Source organism: Engraulis encrasicolus, chromosome 14, assembly GCF_034702125.1.
Source record: "Engraulis encrasicolus isolate BLACKSEA-1 chromosome 14, IST_EnEncr_1.0, whole genome shotgun sequence".
In the NCBI taxonomy this organism is placed as follows: domain Eukaryota; kingdom Metazoa; phylum Chordata; class Actinopteri; order Clupeiformes; family Engraulidae; genus Engraulis; species Engraulis encrasicolus.
Window position 1 is genome coordinate 17,528,658 of NC_085870.1, and position 23,003 is coordinate 17,551,660.

Below are 23,003 nucleotides of genomic sequence, written 5' to 3' on the forward strand. Positions count from 1 at the left end.
CCACAGTCTTGAAAAAGTTCGTAGTTGCTTGATCTTGCTTGGCAAGGGAACATTTTGAGTTGCTGTGGTGTGATCAGCGGTGATTTCTCTCTTCCCTTGAGAGAAGTCCTGATCCCAGCAGACTGAGGGTTGAGTTAAACACTTTCAAGATGGCTGACCTTTGGTTTGTGCAATTGCAGTTGCGCAACTTTTCGACGTGTGAATTTTCTAAACAAAACAGCATTTTGTGAGCAAAATCTTATCTGGTTTGCTATCACTTCATGAGAGATACATTTAGTAATTATATTTTGGAGGTTTCAAATGCTCAGGATGTAAGTAATTTTGTACAAACCTGAGATTTGGGGGGGTTCATGGTATACACGTCTGGCTATGGAGGGCGACTGCATAGGCCCACGTTTTTTTGCAGACAACAATAAATTACAAGGAATTTTGATATTGATATTGATATATATTGATTGAAAATATTGATAAGTACAATATTAAGAAAAAAAATGGAATTGAATTAGACATATTAACATGAATAAAAGCACCGTCCCACTCAACCTGAAACGCCCTGTCCCACTTAGCCTAACACTGTCAGGTTGAGTGGGACTGTGTTTTAAGTGCAATTTTCATAAAAAATAAATAATGTGTCATTTTAAATTATGGTGATTCATAATAACACTCACATTATGATCCATTAAAAGCTAAAATATATATTCTTACCCCATAAAGGACAGAGTTATCACCCTTAGGGTGCAGAAATACCCAATCACTTGCACGGTGTGAATTCTGTGAGGTTCAAGAGGTGACACAACTTGAAATATAAAAAAGGATCATCTTTGTGATGTCAGACTAATCAAATAATTGTTTCTTGTCCACTAGACATTCAGCAGTAATCCACTAACAATATCTGTGATTGGCCAAAAAAAAAAACCTTTATTTGACCAATAGCCTTAAGTGTGGACGCGCACTACTCAACAAACTGAAACTTGTATTTTGTTTGAATCATCAGGTACAACTGACACGATTGGTTATGGGCTAGGCTATGTCTACTCCAAATGGTAGATTTTAATTGAATTTAACTGAATTGAAAATGTAATTGCAGACTCAGAGTGTTCCATATAAAACACATAAAAACATGTTAAAAAACCACGTAAAAAATAGACAGGTACAGGTAGACATTCATGATGCCCAATAAACAGCTATGGGCAATCATAAACCACACCTATCCTCCCAGAAATTGAGTTGGTGGTCCCTAGACGGTATTTCACTTAATATACAGTAGTCTGGTGATAGCCAGACTAGTAATGGATCCCGAGGTGGGTTGAATGTGCTGGTGTAATTTCAATATTGTACATGACATGCCATCTAATCCCAATACACACAGGCAGGCAAGCATCACTTTCACTTTTATAATTTTTACTTCTGCATGACACACTGTGGCAGCTGCCTATTCTGAGCCTATCGATTTGACTCTGCTCAGCTGGATTGCATGTTTTTTTTAATGTACTGTACCGTACATATGCTAAAAATAAACCACCCTTCATTTTTTTGACACTCAATTATTGTGAAACTGTTTGACACGTCATTAGAATAGGGAATCAATTTTGGGGTCTGTAATGGCGTGCGTTTGTCACGCTTGTGGCTTTATTACTCCCGAATTGGGGCTGACGGAAACCATTTTCTTTTTTTATTGTTATTATTATTCCTTTCATGTCGGAAACGGCAGGCCTTAAATGTTTTTCTTTAACCTTAAAAGGAGATCCTGCCAACCAATTTAAAATAACTCCAGGCAACTTTTGTAGATATGAGAGGCAATGCCTGTCTGATGTTCTTGATATGCATTTGATTTGGCAGTATGTGAAATCTGTATTGGTAACCCAGTGCCGGTTGTCTTGAAACTGATTTTCAATTTTATAATAATAAAAAAACTCTAAGCTATAAGTGTCAGACAGCTGATGCCTCTGATACAAATTGTACTGAGCAGTCTGTGAAATCAGAACTGCTAATGGTGTTGATGTTTTTTTCCGCTTCAGTGCTTGTTCATAAATGCTAATTGAACACCTGTGAGAGCCAGAGAAAAAAATAAATGTCTTGTCTTTTTTTTAGGAGCGCGTGGTCAAGAGTTGTTTTAGGGAATAATACTTGTAGAGAAATGGAATGAATTCACAGATCTTCACATAGCCAATCTAAACAGCAACCTCATAACACATTAGCAAAACATATTTGCAAGGAGGACTAATGTTCTGTATTTTGTTCTCTATCTTGCAGGTACAATGTGGATACAAGAAGTTCAAATATTTCAAAACATGTACGTAAGTTTTGTAGTTACACAATACATAATTATTAAGAGCATTTATGAGTAGCTAATTTGCTTTCAATTTACTGAATTGTATTATAATTTGAACATTTGTCTTTATTATTGCCTTACACTCTTGGTGAGCAGAAGGTGAGTGAACTGATCTGTTATTGTTTAATGTCACCTTGTTATTGTAAACATCACGTGTGTCCTAACATCAGCACTATTCAGATGAAATCAACCAAGTTCACCATTCCATTGACAAGCATGCCAATAATATAATTTGCATTTATATTAATATTCAACTCAAACAAACCAAAACTTCTTTAGATAGGAGCACAGTCGTTATCTTGCAGGCCTTGTTTACCAAACTGCAATATCAGCACAGATCTCTCCTGCAATCGGGTTAATTGGTTTTCTTGATTGGTTTGATAACCTAATTATAGTGGTGTGTGGAATTCGCACTGCTGCTATGCCCCGCTGCCTGAGAGAAGATACATGCAGTGTTGCCAGATGTGTCAGATCGAATCCTGCCCAAAAGGTTCTCAAAAACCGCCAAAATGCGCAAAATTCTGCCCTATTGCAACAAATTGCATTTATTTCTATGGGCACAAAACTGCAGAAAAAAACGCCAAATGTCCAATTTTTCCCGTTTTTACCCGTAGACGGCCATCTCAAGTAGCCCGATTGGGCGGGTAACCGCCCAATCTGGCAACACTGACTGCTGCTATGCCCGCTGCCTGAGAGAAGAGACATGTGCTTTGTGTGATTTTGTTTTTGTAGCCATTGTGCATTGCATTGGCAGGCACATCTATGCCTCAGTGTATTTTTCAAATGTTTTATCGGTTTCTTCCACCTCTTACCGCGCTCACTTCCGCATGCATAATGAGCGCTTTTTATTCCGCTTTTTATTCTTACTGTGCACATTGTGTTGTCTTCCGTCTCTAACCATTGCTCTATTCCCAACCTCTGTCTGTCTTGAGTACCCCCCTCAGCCTTTTATTTATCATACCATCTATCCCCTCCATCCGCACGAGACTCTGCTCTAAAAAATCCATGTACCCCCTGAAGTGTGTCCTAGTGGTATGTGTACCCCTCTTTGGGAACCATTGCGCTATGGCATAGCGGCTATGCCATTGTGCCCAGCGGTGTAGTCTAATTTTTTGAAGTGGGTATACTGTATATTTGAGCATTTTTTGAAGTGGGTATACTGTATATATTTATGCTATTCTAAACAATGGATAAATCAATTTTAAGGGGGTATACTGAAGTCCCTAAAATTTAGAAGTGGGTGTACTCCGTATACCTGCGTTCTACGTAGACTACACCACTGATTGTGCCATATTGTTTTTATTATGGTGCCCGTAATGTTGATTTTTTTCCCCTTCTGCTCTGACTCTGCCTTATGTCATCATGCCTTGCTGTATGTTGTTGTGCTACATGTACTGATCATGTGTTGTCTTCCCTTGCTCACAGTAACATTCTTTCACTATGTGCCGGTTCTGCAGGACTTCTTGGGTCAGACGTTCTGCACGCTGGGAGAGATCATCGGTTCTGCGGGTGGACGGGCGGAGAGAACACTGTCGTGAGTTAGATGCTTTTGGATTTTTTTCACTAACAGACTGAACAGCCTTGGAATTCTATAACACATGATCTGATACTGTAAATGATGACCTTACGAGGGATCCTCTGCACTGTTGAACCCTTAAAACTACAAAAAAAAACAGCAATGGGGTGACGTGGGTCAGTGGGCTAGTGTGCCATACCCTTTCACTAGGAGACCCAGGTTCGATTTGGTCGTTTCCCAATCCTGTATCAAAGAGAACTGAACAAGCTCTCTTTGGTGTCACAAAAAAACTTTCCAACAGCCTGGATGAAAGTTGAAGGCTGACAGTTGAATCATTGCTTGATAAAACTCTGTGATAGGGACACTCCGAGTCGGGGCAATGCCCACATAGTGTTTGTTTCTTTCTATTACTTTTCTATGATCTTGCCACCCTGAAGCTACCTGCTAAAAGTCACTAAGCAGAATGTTGTACAGCCGAATGCTGAATGCTGCTGCTACTTTAAGGCTTACACACAAACAATAATCACACACTGAACTGTCATAGCTGAATACATGGGGCCTGAACCTAAAAAAAAATCTCAATTGGTAAAAATGCCTGTTAATGTGTGGCACTTCCTCAAATGGGGAATGCCGCATAGCAGCAGGGAAGAACTCATTCAAGATTCAAGACATTTGTTACAAAGTCATAAATAGTTTCATGACAAAAATAATGAACAAAATAAAATGATAATGCATGCTCAGGCCACATATCCCCAAGTCATGAGCCAGATGGAGACTGGATAGAGTTCAGAGATGAATGTAGTTTTGCCAACGTCTCAAGTTTGATGCAAAGCATTTTCTTCCAGCATGCCATTCCTTGTAGTCTCTGCCATTTATTTCTTTGCCAGTGAGAAATTGGCCCGTCCAGCCAAAAAGGCCTCAAACACACACACCATCTTGCCCAGGCAAACAAACCCAACACGGGCCAAGGGGAATGTTGCAGCCGGGGGTTGTGAATGTATGTACACAAGCTTATACTACTTCAGAGAGGCTATGCACTCCCTATTTGCTGACCAAGTATGGCAGACTTGCAGAAATAACCTCCAACCTTTCTTGAAATGAGAGCCCATCATGTTAAGAGTTTTTTTTTTTTTTTAGCTCGAAGTTACTTCCTTTCAAGTGCGATATGTAAGGGTTAACGTTCGGCGAGAAGGTCGCTACCGTGGAATAGCAGCACGACAGAGAGAATCTTTAGACCCCGACGCGGAGCGGAGGGGTCTTGTTCTCTCTGAAGTGCTGCTATTCCACAAAGCGACCGACTCGCCGAAAGTTAACCCGCTTATTATATGGATATACTTAAATGATCCACACATGCGGGGACATTTCTTTAGACCTATTTAATGTTAAGATTGTTGCTGCGCAAAACAAAACAGTGCCGTTGTGGAACACCGCTAGGCAACAGAGGTAGGCTAGCCAGGACAACAGGTGTTGTCTATCACAGCAGCTGATTAGAGTGACAAAAGACCGACCCCCTGCGGAGTGATATGAAACATTCGCTTTATATTTTTTTTTTTTTTTTTTTTTTTTTTTCTTGGGAAACTCCAATTCCCATTTGTCATTGTGACACAGCACTCCACAGCACACAAGTGAACACGGCACACTGCACACAACGAAATTGCATTTATGCCTCACCCGTGCAAGGGGGCAGCCCTCAGTGGCGCCCCATGGGGAGCAGTGCGGTGGGACGGTACCATGCTCAGGGTACCTCAGTCATGGAGGAGGATGGGGGAGAGCACTGGTTGATTACTCCCCCCACCAACCTGGCGGGTCGGGAGTCGAACCGGCAACCTCTGGGATGCAAGTCTGACGCCCTAACCGCTCACCCATGACTGCCCATGACTTGTATACAAGCCAGTGGCTTTAGCAGTGAACGTCTTGTTGCCATTGACAGCGGTAGCCAGGACAACGGGTGCTGTCTATCACAGCAGCTGATTAGAGTCTTGTTGAAAAGTCGCTTTAGCAGTGAAAAGTCTTGTTGCCATTGACAGCGGTCTGTTATAGACCAACCCGTCCGTTATCGAAAAATAACAGACGTCCGAACGTTGGGGAGCCCCGTTGAAATGAATGGAGCATTCGACAGATGACGTCACAACCATATAATAAGTATGGAATAGCAAACAACGAGGTGTCCCGATATCAAGGGAAATAATGGACGAGGCGGAGCGTTCTAAACAGCCCGACGGCGCAGCCGAAGGGCTGTTTGCTTCGCCAAGTCCATTTTCCCTTGATGTCGGGACACCTCTAAGGCCGCTATTCCGCTTATCACCAGGTTACCAGCATTTAAGTATTCATTTATTAATATGTTGATCTAAGGCTTCGTGAGAAAGTAGATTAACCACTGCGCTTGGTACGTTGCTATGGGCACCACTTCCTAATCTAGTGAGACGCGCCTCTATCGGAGGCATGTAAGGACGCGCGCAGAACGTTGGGGTGACTTGACAACCAAATACGATAGAATTGACGACTGGGTTTTTGACTTGACAACCAGATGCGATAGAATTAGCAACGGGGTCTTGACTAGACAACCAGATGCGATAGAACTAACGACGCAGTCTTGACTAGACAACCGGATGCGATAGAACTAGTAACGGCACTTCGCCAGAAAGTTAGAAAAGAAACAACTTGGACGCCTGCACGCCCGCATGACATCATAGGTGTCCTGCTACCGGGGAATAAAGGACACCTGCTCAGCCAATCAGAAGACGTACCGTCTGCTCACCGGGTGATATTAGGGACTGAGGTATACTTCTCCATCAGTAGCAGTCCTTCACTGTTTGGCGCCCAGGGCAACCCTCCCTTACCTCAAATAAATAACTTTTAATAACATGCTAATCACATGCCAATCATGGTAGTAGTGATAATAACATAGTAATAACATGCTAACTGTGCTAAATTGTGATTTTCGCACTGCCATGAGGTGGCATACCGTGTGATTGCCCAATCGCCCTACAAAGGACCACCCCTGTGTCTCAACGCTGTGACCATTTGAACAACCAGAGCAAATAGTAGCGAACCTGCCTGAACTCTGACTAAGCTGCCCTCAACGGGCGGAACAGTGGAAAAAAAATCTTGTGTTGTGATTCAAAGCTGGTTAGCACATTTTGGGGCAGCACAGTAAGTACTGAAAGAAAACAATGTGTCTATGGACTATCTCACCTGTCATACTGTCTGTGGCATTGCGCTATACTATATAGCTGTATGCATGGGCAGACCTTTTGACGCTTATATCCTCCCATCAAACTTTGCAAAACTGAAGTGTGAAGTCTCTTTATCTCCACCCAGAAATGCTGTGCATCTGAGCGTGACAGAAACTCATTTATATAATGCGTGCGTCTCTCCAGTGAAGTCTCTGAAGTTTTCACCTGTGTAAGGCAAGGCAAGGCAAGGCAAGGCAATGCAATTTTATGTGTATAGCGCATTTCATACATGCATGCAATTGAATGTGCTTTACAGACAAGTAAGATACAATAAAGTAAAATAAAATAACATTTAATCACATTATCCTGGCTCTGACAGCCCATGTGGTGAGGACACATGATGAAGTGGAAAGGATCCACACACACACTGTTCCCCTCATTTTACTTTTAATGAGTCCCCCCCCCCAAAAAAAAAAACACCTGACACCCAGTGCTGGGAAAGTTACTTTGAAAAAGTAACTAATTACAAGTACCAGTTACTTCTCCAAAAAGTAATTGCGTTAGTAACTCCGTTACTTCACTATATAAAAGTAACTAGTTACCAGGAAAAGTATTTTTTGCGTTACTGTTTTTTTTTTCTTAAAATGTCAAAGAAACAGTTAAATGGGGTTTTCATCCTTGTTCTGTGATGTTATTTTGGCTGTGATGTTAGTTTTGCTTAAGATGCTATCAAATATCTTCATGACCTATCAATGGTGAATGTTAATCCAGTTCACAACGTTTTTAGGGATGTGCTCATTTCTCTTCCACGAGATGAATTTTATTTTATTTTTTTTGCAACAAGAGCCCTTAACAACTCCGACCGGACAGTGGATAGAGGAAACATGTTTTCAACCACATACCTGGCGATCATTTTGTTGAGCTCACTCGTGTCCTGAGAAATCAGGTTTGGCTTGTCTCTCTCCCTCTTTGATAAAGCTGAAACTGCGCGGGGCCCGTGCTACCATGCGATGTTGAGAGGTGCTTAGTGAAATGACTCGCTCATTAAGGACATAACTTTGTTTCCAAGGCACAGTATACTTTGGATATGAACAGTATTGCAGTTGACTGCAACTAGCGTGAAATGATTCCGGTATTTACCTTTAGAACATGCAACCTTGCGGCTTTACTGCCGTTGTCTCTTCTATTCTCTATATGCGCTCCCTATAAACTCTGTGAATGACTTGTGTTTACGCGCGTGGAGCAAGATAGCCGACACTCCGCCCACAACACTTTTTTAGCAAATCACGTTCAGCTATTTTGTTTTCATGCAAAGGTGAATGAGAGCATACTAAAAGCCGGCTTGGTACAAATTTATGCGGCGTTGCCAATTGCTCTTTGATTTTGTCAGCAGCCAGTGCACACTGGCGCTGCAATTCATAAAATTATAACGCGTCACGTTACCTCCCAAGTAACTGTAACGGCGTTACAGTTATGGTTAAAGTAATTAAGTAAGTATTCCGTTACTCAAAATGAGGCTTCGTTAGTAACGCCGTTATACTCTAACGCCGTTACTCCCAGCACTGCTGACACCTAGGGCCACGTACTCGTACCCAAAGGGGGATGGACACATGCATCAGAACTTGATGAGTTCAAAACCTTTTCTTTTGTGCATTTGAATGAAGAGTACGGCCAGTTTTAGCCACTCTACAATTGCCTTGATCTTGATGGACAGTAAATTCTGCAGTGCTCATTTAACACTTAGAGAGTTGATTTGACATCATCTCTGGACATTAACTCTTTTTTAAGTGCTGAATTAACACCGCAACATTTACTGTGTGTCTGCTGTGCACCAACGTCTATCGCAGTGGTTCTTAACTTGGGGTGCGGGCCGGGCACCCCCTGGGACTGCGGCAGACATTGCAGGGGCTGCGCGGAATTTTGTTTGTGCTGAGGTTGTGACCCAAATTCTGCTTGCAAACATTATAATTAGGCCAAATTAAGAACAAATTAAAACGTGTTTTGGTCCTCATTGAAAGTCATTAAGGTATTGATTAATGTTTCAAACAAGACTCATTGTAATTTATCACTTAAATTATTTTTTGTGCGTATGCTCGCGTTGAAGTTTGGGTTGGGGGTGTGCGGCTTGTCTTCGGCACAGGTAAGGGGGTGCTTTAAAGGTGCATAGGATAGTGTCCAGAGAAGGTACTGCAACTACTGCTCATTGAAACTGTGCTGCCAATTGCCAAAGGTGATCTTTTCATGAACATTTACTAAATAATAAACTATCATTTACTAAAATGACCGAAGTACAGCCAGTTTTGTAGTGTTGCAGTGTTGACAATTTCTGTAAATTCAAAATGGCAGATATGGAGAAGATCCATCTTTTCATGTGACATGTGCAATTTTCCCTGTCATAATGCATACTTAGAATTTGATGGTGAATGGACAGCATTCATTCTGAAAATAAACTGCTAAAAATATTACACATTGCACCTTTAAGAAAAAAAGGTTAAGAACCACCGCTCTATAGCAAATCAATGCCTATCACGGATGGTCACACTGAGCAACAACTTACACAACAGTTTCAGAAAAACAAAAGTTTTAAACTCGCACCAACGCTGTGGGAGTCCTGACAGACATCGAAACACCCACACAACGTGTTTATTCTGAACCAATACCAATGAACAATGCTGACACACAGTCACTACTGATGTTTTCACAGCTGCTTTGTTCTGCCAAGCCCTCACCAGTCTAGAACATATTCTATCAGTCTGGCCGGATTCTTTTGCTTTTGGTCGTCACGTCACTTACTAGGTTTACTCACAAGACAGTGAGAGCAGTTCTCAAAATCCTCTCGGTTTTGGAAGCAACTCAAACTGAACTGGGTCAGAAGGAGTACTTCTGTGGGTAGGAAAAACAGGAAAAGTGTGTATCCATGGAAACAAGACAGACTTCTATCTTTTACTGTCAGCAACCTCCAAGTAGTCTTTTTTTTCCCTTCTTCTTCTTCTTCTTCTTCTTCTTAATTTCTCCCTTACCATCTTGCATTCTCTCTTTTTAACCTTAAGTAGAGGTTAAATGGTCGCCTATAGATGTGTCATTAAATAAATTCTGTATCCTCTTGGCTGCGGGCAATCAAGGGAATTCCTCCCGCTAAATACTGTAGCTAGCTGCAGTTAGAGCAGCTCTATTAACTTTTAACATCAAATACTCGCAGCTTCAGTCTGCCCTATTTTCTATCCTTTTCTGTTTCGTACTCAGTAGTTACACATCTAAGTAACCCATTAAAATATGTAGCCCCCTTTTCAATTTCTGGTGGCTATTGCATTTGCTGGAACTCTACAATATATTAGGCAGTTGCTGTTGAATATTCTGTTGATATAATTTGACACTTATTCCATCTCTGCTCCTCTTATCCTTCAAAGTAACTTCTGGCTGTTTCGAAACATTGTCTTCATCAGGGCTTGATGGCTGTGTAGCTTCTAAAAGAGGTCCTTGGCCTTGAGTGTTTTTTTGTCATCTGGACCACTTCTATTGATTAATTACTATTGTATAATTTTTTACAGATATGCCAGACACAGGCATTAAGTGAACCCGAGTGAAGTGTTTTCACTTGGATAAATTCCCTAGCAACAGAACTGCGCTTGAGTTATATGACATTTGTGCTATATTTTACATAAACATAAACACCCCCCAACAACCTACCGTACGCAGGCACGCACACATGTTCGCACACACACACGCATGCAAACACACAGACGTACAGAGAAATACAGACACACACACACACACACACACACACACACACACACACACACACACACACACACACACACACACACACACACACACACACACACACAAACTTCTGCTGCAGGTTTGGCAGGTCCTTAAATTTCAACAGGACGTGGCTGCGAAGTGAAGCCCTTCTTCATTTCCATGTGTTTGAATAATCCCAGCCTGTAGATCCAGGGGGCTGATAGTGTCTTGCCCACTCTTGCCTACAGGAATATTGATCATGCCGGGATTGCTCACCAGATTTACGACACCCATGTGTGGACACGATTCATGCATACACGCACGCATGCACGCACACGCTCATACGCACACACACCCACACACACGCACGCACAGACACTTGGATCACATTTATTTCCCTTATTTAACAGGTATCTTATTCTGACCTACATAAAATGGAAGCAATTTTTAACCTCCCTTTAATTTATTTCCCTCCCACTCAGCCCATTTGATGGCATCAGTATATAGAATTAAGGCTCCTCTCAACCTCCTCTTTTTTCTTCCCCTTCTCACTCTCACTCACTCCATTGCTCACTCACCTCTTTGCCTTCAAGATTAGAAATTCAAATTGGTTTGCATAAAAAGGCAGCTCAGTATTTTTTCTTTTTTTTGCCATCCTCTCTCAAGTTGTTCCCTGTGCCTTTGATTACGAGTCCCCCCAGAAGGAGGAGACTTTCAGGGAGCTGCTGCACAGCTGTCATTTACATTCCAGAACCAGAAGCCTTTAATAGAATGTTTGGTGGGAATTCCAATCTCCCACGAATCAGTGATGCATTGAGGGATCTAAGGGAAGGGGATAAAACCTCCCCAAAGAACTGATCCACCTGACCCATTATCCATCAAACATTATTCATCAGAAGTAGACCTCTGTGGCGTGACTTGCTCTAACTTCTCCTGTGTGCCCATGGGGACATTAAATGCTGCCACATATTAATTTGTGCTGCCATTTATTAATGAGTGAGGGACAGTGGCAACAGAAATAACAAAAATGTAAATGCTCTGTATTGGCAGGCAGCGTCATTAAATATGTAGGCTGCCGTATGCAGCCATGCTTGGATGTGTCTCTGTCTGTCTGTCTGTCTCCCTCCTCTGTTTTTCTGACTGGAATCTACTGGCACAAACGAAGGCCTTTGATCCTTAATTCCAAGAGCCCAGCAGTCATCAAGTGCAAAAAAGCTCTATTGTATTTTTTTTACTCATATCCAATCAGGGTCATATCAAACACAGGCCATGTTCACATCTGTCATTAATAAGGGGTCGCCATATTTGAATATGCATAAATCACTTTTTTTGTCGGAGATGACATGACATAACACTTCCAAAGCGACGTACAATTATTTAGGTTTATTGGTTACAGTCACTGGAGCAATGTGTGGTGCCTTGCTCAAGGGCACTTCAGCCATCGATAGAGGTGTAGGGAGGACGGCTAGTAGCCTGGGTGAAAGCTGGCTGTTGAGGGTGGGAAATGGTCTGATCTTACTCTGCCATTGAAATTCAGAGTTCGGAGTTCATAATTCAAATTAAAACCCATATTGTGCTTTATTAGCATGACTCTTACAATAATAGCGTCTCAACAGCATACAAATAACAAAACAAAAGTGTGCATAGTGTTACCTTAACCAATTAGTACCGATCTTTGCGGGTGAGTTTCCGTTAAGCTGCTGAAATGTAAAGTGCAATTCTGTGTTTGACACCTAAGGAAAAATTATTAGCATTATAAGTTTCTGTGTGAAGCATGCTCTATGTGTCTTATAACCCCCCTGTGCTTCTATTCAGCTGAATTACATGACATACATAATTTATGGAAGTAGGACATACCAACTTTTGTAGATAACCCTCTTTTCTTCTTTGACATCAACTTCTTATTGAATAATATATCAAAATATCATAAAAGTGTAAGACAGCATAGAACAACCTCCTCACCCAACCCTGAACTTTCACAAATGACAGGTATCACATTGCATGTAATACACTTCCCAATTTGGTTTACAAGAGGATGGATATGAATCTGAGTTACTCAAAAAAAAGCAGATAACCTTATTTCTGTGAATAAAATGTCGTGTATGTACGTGTATGTGCTGAATGCACGTGCTTTGCACATACTATGCAGTTGTGCTGAGTTGTAGTGTCAAGAGTGATGACCAGGGCCCCTGCAGCCTTTGCTGGGCCCGGGACAAATTCATCATGTGAAGGGTCTCCTTTAGCCTGGGCGTGTTGACTCCGTCAAGCAATCTTGTGAAAGCTAAGAGGAATCCGTCTCCGTGGAGGGTGGGAGATGGTGTGATCTTACTCTGCCATTTAAATTCAATGGAGTTCCGAATTCAAGCTAAAACCCATATTGTGCTTTATTAGCATGATTGTTACGATATAGTGTTGCAAAAGCATACAAATAATAAAACAAAAGTGTGAATAGTGTTACCTTAACCAATCAGTAACAGACTTCGCGGGTGAATTCTGCGTCACCACTCTCAACTGTTTGCTGATTGGATAAACAGTGAGCGCACTGAGATAGGAGGGTTTCACCAGACTAGGTCCAGAGCCAAATTTTTTGTTTGGGTGGAAGTACAGTACATAGGATGGCGTCGCCAGGCTAGGTCTCCTCACCCAACTCATGTAATGTAATGTAATGAGGACCCAATTCTGGGCCCCCTCTCTACCTGGGCCCAGGGCAAGTGACCCCCAACCCCCCACCCCTCTGTCGGCATCCCTGGTGGTAACTAACGTGTTTCTGCGGAGAGAACCTGGTCGGTCGGCATATGCTATCGACCCACCTCTAATGTGCAGTTCTGCCACCGTTAAGTCTAATGAGGTCAAGGCAGCCTATTGATGGTTACTATTGCTTGTTGCTAGCCATGGCTCAATACATTGCATGCTGCAATGATAAATATATACATGCAAAGTGCAGAAAAACAAAAATAAACCCTGTCTGTGCAGCCCAGACATATCCCAGCATCATTGGTTATGATGGCAGCACAGACTCATATGAAAGGGTAAAATGTAGCCTTTTGAAGTGGTAGGTGATGGGAGGCACACACTCGGTTTCTCTCTCAGCTTCTCTCTCTCTCAGCTTCTCTCTCTCTCTCTCTCTCTCTCTCTCTCTCTCTCTCTCTCTCTCTCTCTCTCTCTCTCTCTCTCTCTCTCTCTCTCTCTCTCTCTCTCTCTCTCTCTCTCTCTCCACTCCTCTCCACATAGATGGGATATTTATGTCTGAGTCAATATGCTCCTGCGTTCGGCTCGGCTGTCTTATTTATTTTTGTAGAACCTCTGTGTGTTGCCATGGAGAGGAGACTTTTGTCTCTGTGTGTGGGTGACTTTGATATAGCTGAGTAGTTTAGTTTTCAAAACTGCACGTGGCCTCTGGTACACGGCACCCCATGCTGAGGCCCTGCGCGGGGTGGGGGTGATGGGGAGGAGAGAGAGAGGTGGCTCCAAACCTGTGGGTTGGAGAGGGGCAGAGGGGGATGGAGAGGGAGCGGGGGTGAGGTGGGAAGGGTCTCTGGGGATAGGTGTGTTGGGTTGGGATGGGTGATTTCAATGTGAGTTACTAAAGACAGACAGAGAGAGGGGGATGGAGAGGTAGCTGGGGTTGAGGTGGGGTGGGGTGTTTGGCGATGGGGAGTGGGTTGAGGCTGGTTTTGGGTTGGGTGGTACATTTCGCAGTGTTCGTTGAACACATACAGTAGAGAAGTCCGCACACTTAAAATCCTTTTTGTTGTATTTTATTATTTCATGGCAGGATTACGTTTCAACCTCAACAGTCTTCATCAGATTCTAATCTGATGAAGACGGTTGAGGTCGAAACGTAATCCTGCCATGAAATAATAAAATACAACAAAAAGGATTTTAAGTGTGCAGACTTCTCACTTTGAAAACTGCAGTTGGCTTTCGTCCTGCACCTTTTCCTGGGATGTGCACAATCCTCTCCTTCATTCACATACAGTAGAGAGCAAACAATAATATGGTAACATACTGTAATATTTACTCTTAAAGGGTTGAATTAACAAAGCAAAATGCATTGTGCGGTATTTGAGGTGCAGTAGATTTTCACTCTTTACTCCAACTATTGACTTACCTTATTTGTTTCTTCATTATTGCTTCACCTGCCCCTGTTTCTTGCCCTCTGTCTGGATTAGTTAGTTTACAGCCTGTGTTTTGTATGGATTAAAGGAGATTATCTTACTCTGGGCATCTCAGTTAATAGTGCTGACACACTAATTGATTTGTATTGACGATGCATACCCGCATGAATGCACACACAGAAAGACATATACACACGCATACACACATGCACTCACATGCACACACATGCAAACAGAGAGACAGAAACACGCACACGCATACACACATGCACTCACATGCACACACATGCAAACAGAGAGACAGAAACACGCACACGCATTTACATCACAAGTGCATGCACACACACACACACACACGTGCACACACACACACACACACACACACACACACACACACACACACACACACACACACACACACACACACACACACACACACACACACACACACACACACACACACACACACACACACACACTTACATCACAAGTGCACGTGCACACACACACACACACACACACACACACACACACACACACACACACACACACACACACACACACACACACACACACACACACACACACACACACACACTTGCATGTATGGCTTTCCTACTCAGTGTTAGGCTAAGGCGTAGATGCAGAGTATACATCCAATCTATTCATAATAATTAATGGTTTGCCTCAGGGGGATACAGACAGTCTTAGAATAACTGAAGTGAAAGTAACGTAAACCCCAATCCTGGGGGAGAGGAGCTGCCAGAGCTGGTCATTGAGATGTATTAGGTAGAGCCGCTGAGAGAAATTAGCTGTTTAGAAAGGTGACAGGGAATTACGCTCACTGTCAAATGCTCTCTCGCTCTCACTCTCTTTCTTTCTCACTCTCTCTCTCTCTCTCTCTCTCTCTCTCTCTCTCTCTCTCTCTCTCTCTCTCTACCTCTCTCTCTCTCCCCCCTTTTCTCTCTCTCCTCTTTCCCACCCCCTACATCTCTCTCTCTCTTTGTTTATCTTTCTTTCTTTCTTTCTTTCTTTCTTTCTTTCTTTCTTTCTTTCTTTCTTTCTTTCTTTCTTTCTTTCTTTCTTTTTTTCTTCACACACACACACACACACACACACACACACACACACACACACACACACACACACACACACACACACACACACACACACACACACACACACACAATCTGCTTCTACGTAGGTCCTTACTTTGTTTTGTTCTCTCACACACTCAGGGCCGCTTATGTTAATGCACATTATGGTTAATATAGTTACCATTTGCATTAGTTCGCATTTACATATATTTCAAATAGAAATAGGACACATACATTAAAGTATACGAATAGGGGTCATTATGCTTTTTTGTAAAGACATAAACTGTAATTTAGTTACTATTTGCATTCATTTGCATGTACATATATTTCAGAAGCACAGAGATACAGACATACATTACAGTATACGAAAAGGGGTCATTATGCATCATTTTTGTAAAGACATAATGAATTATGGATTAAGATGTCCTCATTTCACATTTAAAGCAGCCCGACCTTGCCCGACCTTGCCCACTCCAGGCCTGCCCTCCCACCCTGAAGCACCTTGGGTTCATGACTCTTCTCAGTCAGCACCATGCCAGAGGGAACAGGCACATTCCCTTTTGGAGAGCATTGAGAGAAATGTGTAAATCTGAATGCGTGCGTGCGTGTGTGTGTGTGTGTGTGTGTGTGTGTGTGTGTGTGTGTGTGTGTGTGTGTGTGTGTGTGTGTGTGTGTGTGTGCGCGTGTGTGCGTGAGTGCGTGTGTGCGTGTGTGCGTGCGTGCGTGCGTGCGTGCGTGCGTGCGTGCGTGCGTGCGTGCGTGCGTGTGTGTATCTGTTCATGCACATCCTTGTGCGTGTACGTATGTGAGTGCTTCCGGTGAGCCCTGTCCTGACCTACAGTGCATCCATGGCTAAAGTGCCCTTGAGTAAGGCACCTAACCCGACATTGCTCCAGGGACTGTAACCAATACACTTCAGAGACAAGCGTCAGCTAAGTTTACTGTATTGTAATGTAATGTTGACATGTGTGTGTGTGTGTGTATGTGTATGAGAGAGAGAGAGAGAGAGAGAGAGAGAGAGAGAGAGAGAGGGATGATGATGATTATTATGATGATGACACAATATCACACCATAGATGTGATAGAGATAAAGAACTTAAAGAAAAAGAAAGACAGATGCGAAAAAGAGTGAACTGTGTTGCAAACTCAATGTTGTTCAAAGAGTGGATTTAGGGAAGGGGGGCGCCAATTTTTATTTCTCATTTTTCGTCAACAAAATTACACTTAGCATGTTTATGTTCAACAGTCAGGCCTCTCATTGACCAGAGCCTTAACCTGTCTGGACTATATTTTCAGAGATGATTACGTAACAAGCCCCCAACATCAGCACCATCATGATAAGAATGTGGTTGCACACTGAGGAAGGCACACACCGAAACGCATTTGTGCACAAATAAAAGATACTCTATTCAAGGTGCGCCCTTTTCTGTTTGAATTGAAATTTTCGTTTGGACCAGCGCCCTCAAAGTAATTAATGAAGCCTGTGTGAAGCCTGTTCCCTGCTACAATTGACAAGAATGTGGTCTGCTCAGTGCTCACACATCCATGGCTGAAGTGCCCTAAACCTTGCCTGGTGAGCACCAGACCTAATCACAAGTGAGATCGAAACGATTGTGTAGAACTAAAGGCAGTATGGGAGTTCCCAGGCTACCCTAACCCCACATTGCTCCAGTGACTGTAGCTAACACATTTGTATATGGATAAAAACACCTGCTGTTATATACTGCAATGTCAAACTTTGTTCCAATTTGTCAAGTGCTCTCTGCTACAGTAGCTCCTGTCATCCCCTCATGCTGTGCTGTTAAAACATCAACTTTCCACCAGCCTTGCTGCCCTCAGGAAGCCTATTGCCATCTCCCTGATGACTCGGCTTCCCTCACCAATGCACTAAAAACTTGTTGTTTGAGGGTATTCTTAAGATCATTTCTAAAAATGCTGTAAAAAAAAAAGCAAAATTTTGCTTTCGTTTGATGTCCTTTTACTGGTCCACTTTAAGAGGACTGAGTTTGGTTCACTGAAAGGGGGGTCTTAGAAAGTACTGTGGGACCACTACAATCTAGAGAAGATGTGAAATCGCCTCTCTGAGTGAGTGTTCAACACTGCATTTTTTTAACTGTGTTTTTTCTTTTCAAATATCAGCCAGCTTGGGGAGTGTGTGTGTCACCTGGGGGTATGAATGGATATGGCATGGTGATGGCATGAGGCCGACGTGGCAGATTTTTCTTTTGAGATTACTTGAAAGCGGTGCGGTGCTCGCTCGATGCCTCGGGCCTTTTTTTCGTATTTCAGTCAAAAATCTCCAGAGATCAAACAAAAGCTTTTTGAGTGCCATCTTTGGACCTCTGTGTGAGCTCCCACTAGGCCTGCACATCAGCGAATGAATTCAAGTTTCCCTTCCGTTGCTACGGAGATATGCATGCAATCACGATCACAGACTCCGACTTTGACTTTGACTTTATCTATTTTGACAGGGACAAGGACAGGAGCACAAGAGATGTTTTGTACCAGCTTTACCGAGCTCCTTGGTGTATCGCAGAACAGTCCTACAGGATCAGGGAACATTAGGCCACTTCACTTCCATTGTACTGTTTGGTTGAGAAAAATGGGCCAAATCAATTCAGAAAGAAAAGTATTACTATCCGTATAGATTATAACCATAATTCCAAATATACTCTTTGAAAACAAAGACTTACTGTACCAATAGACTGTCAGTAAACACTATTATTCTAGATAACCGCCCTATGCAATAGAGCAGGAACTGTATTAACTCACAAAGTTGAAAGAAGATAGACTTTGGCTGAAATATTGACCACGCTTGCACTCCCAGCAGGATCTAAACTAAACCATTTAACTACATTACCGTTTAAGAATGCTAATCTGAGAATGCTGAGCATTCAATACAATGCAATACAATACTGCCTGGCTTTAGGCAGTAATAAAAATGGACTTGATAATGGTGTTGTTAATGGTTTTTTTTAATTGTTCTTTAAATGCCTGTTAAAATCAATTCTTTCATTCATCAAGGATTCTCGATACAACTGAAGTCTATACAAAGTTCTTGGGTTTCCTGGATACCCAATAATCAGGAGGCGGCTCGTGTTGCGCAGGCCACACACCAGAATGAAATGTGACAATGCAGCATTAGGCTCTTATGCAGTGCCCTTGGAAAGAAGAGAAGAGAAAAGGACCGCTGTGGTGTGGACTGTTGATCAGCTGTTGTTGCTATGGCCTTGACTGCACTACTAGCCCCTCATCGCGAGTGTTTACTGCTTGGCCTTTTTAGCACGTACCTGTCAGTGTCGCAAGAGTGTGTCACCACAATGATTGAGCGAATGTTTGTTCATGCCTCACTAAAGTTTACAAAACATTATAATAAGGTTGCCACTTCACATACACCAGAAGGTAATAGGCTTACCAATGCCATGTATTGTTCTTCGTTTAGTCATCCAAGTATATTGACCCTTGCACTAGCTCCAATCAGCTAAATAAGCACATTGCACATCAAACTGTTGTGCAGTGTACAGTATGCAAGGAGTGTTACCGTCAAAGTCCAGAATCAAATGTCTGTGTTTTCTTTGTATGTGCTTCATATTAATTTACCTATAGATTGTTTGTTGAAATCCTTTTTGAAGCTCATTTCAATCTCAGCATCTGTTTGCAATCTATGAGGGAACATCGGATTAATTCATGGTCTTGTTATAATCTTTATTTTTAACGTGTGTAGGCCTATGTTGTTTCATGCAAATATTGCGTCATTATTTTTTTTTTTATGTGTGAAATCATTAATGTTGCACTATGTGTCCTTAGATATTGCTTTTTTTATTTATCCATGGCCTATTTTACTTTTAGCGTTGGAGTGTGAAATGTGCTTTGGTACGGTATGAAAAGAAAGAAAATAAATAAATGGTTCTTCCTTGAGACGAGAAGTGCAGCAGAGAAAAATAAGGCTTCATTCCTCCACCTTTCCACATTATTAGGTCCTTGTCACACGCATAAGGAATTCCTCAGCACTCTCTCTCTTTTCTGTCTCTCCCTCGCTCTTTCAGTTCATCACCACTCCACATTTTCTTTTCAATTAGCTTGCATTCTCTGTTGCGCGCACTCTCTTTCTTCCAGAAGTTTTCTGAAAAGAAAAAAAAATCGTTGAAATGTTCGACAGGCCGTGAAATGCATGGTTGGTGTGAACATTGAACACGATTCTCCGCGCCTGGGTGTCTGATCTGCGTCCAAATAGATAATTAGTTTCAGAAATCCGTATGCCAGCCACCCACAGATGCCCCCGCACTCCTCTCCACACCCGCCACACAAATACAAGCATGTGGTAGGGACTGAGAGATATACAATAGGCACTGTGAGGAGTCTGTCTAGAGATCTGTCTCTCTCTTCCCCGACGTCTGTATGATTGTCTGTCTCACTCTTTCTTCCTTTCTTCCTTTCTTCCTTTCTTTCTTTCTTTCTTTCTTTCTTTCTTTCTTTCTTTCTTTCTTTCTTTCTTTCTTTCTTTCTTTCTTTCTTTCTTTCTTTGTGTTTGTTCTCTCTCTCTTACTTCTATTAATCTCTTTCTTTCAGGTCCTCTTTCTCTTCCTGTTTTTTTCTCCTGTAATATCTCTCCTACCCTCTTTCTGTGCCCTCCACTGCCCTCTTCCTCCTTCTTCCTTCCTTCTCCCTCTCTTTTCCCCCTCTTTTTCTTCTAATTTCTGCCATCTCCCCCTTAGCCCTTCTTCGTCTCCATTTTCGTCCTTTTCTCTACCATTATGTCTTTCTGTCTTTCCCTCCAGTTCCCCCCTCTCTCGCTCTCTGGCTATGGAGGGGGTCCTGGGGTTTAGGCTCACAATAGGCTGGCACTATTTATAGCCTCTGCTCTCCTCTCCTCTCCTCTCCTCTCCTCTCCTCTCCTCTACTTCCTTCCATTCCTCTCCTCTCCTCCCCTCTCCTCTCCTCCTCTCCCCTCCTCTCCCCTCCTCTCCTCTCCTCTCCTCTCCTCTCCTCTCCTCTCCTCTCCTCTCCCCTCCCCTCTCCTCCCCTCTTGAGTTATCAGTGTAATTTATTTAGCAATGGAGGAGGAGGAGATGGTGGATTGGCAAGGGGGTGGGGATGTAGCCCACTCGTGTGTTTTGTGATGCATGCCAAGCTGACTAGATGCTCTAGCCCAGTGATTCTCAAAGTGTGGTCCGGGGACCACTAGTGGTCCGCGACAGAGCTCAGGTGGTCCCCGAAGGGATTTCTATTTTTCAAAGACAAGCTAGCAGTACGCTATATTTGTAAGTAAATATAAAGCTAAGCTAAGTAAATGTAAAGCTAAACATAGCTGAATTCTCATTTTCACCACAATAAGACAGGCTTGTAAATGTGAATAAAAAGTATGTGATCTGCTCTGACATTAGACGTGTCAAATTAGCAACCATCAACTGTCAATTAAATTGACAGGTGGTCCCTGAACATTTTTGAGGGGGACAAAGTGGTCCCCTCGGTCTGAAAAAGTTTGAGAAATATTGCTCTAGCCCCAGCAAGCGACCCTGGTGGTGTCCCTCTTTCACACACAGGTGCACACACACCTGCTGCTGCTGATGCCAACAATGCTGCTTCTCAATTGTGGTCAGATGGTTTTGTATTAGTGAGGTTAGTCCGGTAGCTGTGTATTTATTTTAAAAAATCGTTTTTGTATTATGCTTAATTATTTCATGTTGTGTTGTCTCTTGTGTCTCTTGTCCTGCCTTGCACTTTTTCAGTCTGTAAAATGTCAGTCCTGTGTATGTCTATGTCTTGGCATGGTATAGAGAGAGAAACGTAATTTCATTTTTCTTGTATGACTTGTGCATATGAAGAAAGTGACAATAAAAGCTGACTTGACTTGATTAACATCTACTGTGAGAAACACAGATTCATAGGCCTACTTTTAACTTTAACTTTGGCTTTGACTTTAGGCATAACACAACAAAACGTCTGGTAGTTTTCCACTTGCCATATTGCAAACAGTTGTTTATATATATAATGTAGTCTCTTAATTAAGCATGCTATTTCCCGCAACCCTGCCAGTTCAGTTCGTTTCCATGGTTGTTTTCTATTTTTAAAGCCATAAGGTTCAGCGATTGCTTGTATATTTATTAGTGTCTTGTTACCAACTGCCGCTAGACAATATGCCTATGGCCTTGTTGTTCTTGTGTTAGTATTATTTTCTTTTCATACACTATTTGTAGGCAAGGCATGATTCAGGGAGACACCCTGTACAGATTGGAAGGGTAAGGGTAAGGATGGAGGAGGAGGAGGCTGGATGGTGGGGTTAGGGGGTGGCGGAGGGGAGATAGGAACAGGAGGTTAGGGGGAGAAGGGGGGGGGGGGGGTTGTCATAACAGGGAGAAGAGCAGCATGCTGCCACGAGCTATTTTTGGATATGTGGAGGAATTGGTGTGCTTGTGTGTGTGTGCGTGTGTGTGTCAGGGGGTGTTTGTAGGAGCTGGAGGTGGGGGCTGGTGTTTGGTGAGGATGCAGAGGCGGGCGGATGGATACGTAACTGATGGGTGGGCATCATGTACTAGACATACAAAACGCCTTCAGGGCCAAGGCTGCCGAAGAGAAGAGAGGAGAAGAGATTGGATAGGAAGCGCTAAAGGGTTTTAGAAGCCAAGTAGCAAATGCAGATGCAAACATGGCAAAGGGTCTATAATGGGGATAATGTTTTGTTTTTCTTTCTCTCACTTTCTATCTACTCGTCTATCTCTTTTTTCTTTATCACCCTCTTTCTCTCTTGTTACGCTTGTCTCCTTCTCTCTCACTCTCTCTTTCTCTCTCTCTCTCATTCTCTTTCTCTTTCTCTCTCTGCCTCTCTCTCTCTCTCTCTCTCTGCGTGTGTGTGTGTGTGTGTGTGTGTGTGTGTGTGTGTGTGTGTGTGTGTGTGTGTCACAGTGTCTTTCTTGCTAGTAATTGGGATACAGTTTCTTTGATTTTATTCATGGGCCCAGATATGCCAAGTGCTGTTGCTGTGCTTGTGGAGTCGCTGCTGCTGCAGCGAGCATCAAGCACATG

General features: G+C 42.6%; 1 protein-coding gene across 1 annotated transcript in view; it reads left to right on the forward strand.

Moving 5' to 3' along the window:
• The window catches only part of LOC134462990 (copine-9-like), a 172,182-nt gene that overhangs the window by 59,483 nt on the left and 89,696 nt on the right, over positions 1–23,003 (forward strand). The window contains exons 5-7 of the mRNA XM_063216250.1: positions 2,254–2,293; positions 2,429–2,431; positions 3,790–3,866. Coding sequence (XP_063072320.1) covers positions 2,254–2,293; positions 2,429–2,431; positions 3,790–3,866 — 120 coding nt within the window. The remainder of the gene's footprint in view (positions 1–2,253; positions 2,294–2,428; positions 2,432–3,789; positions 3,867–23,003) is intronic.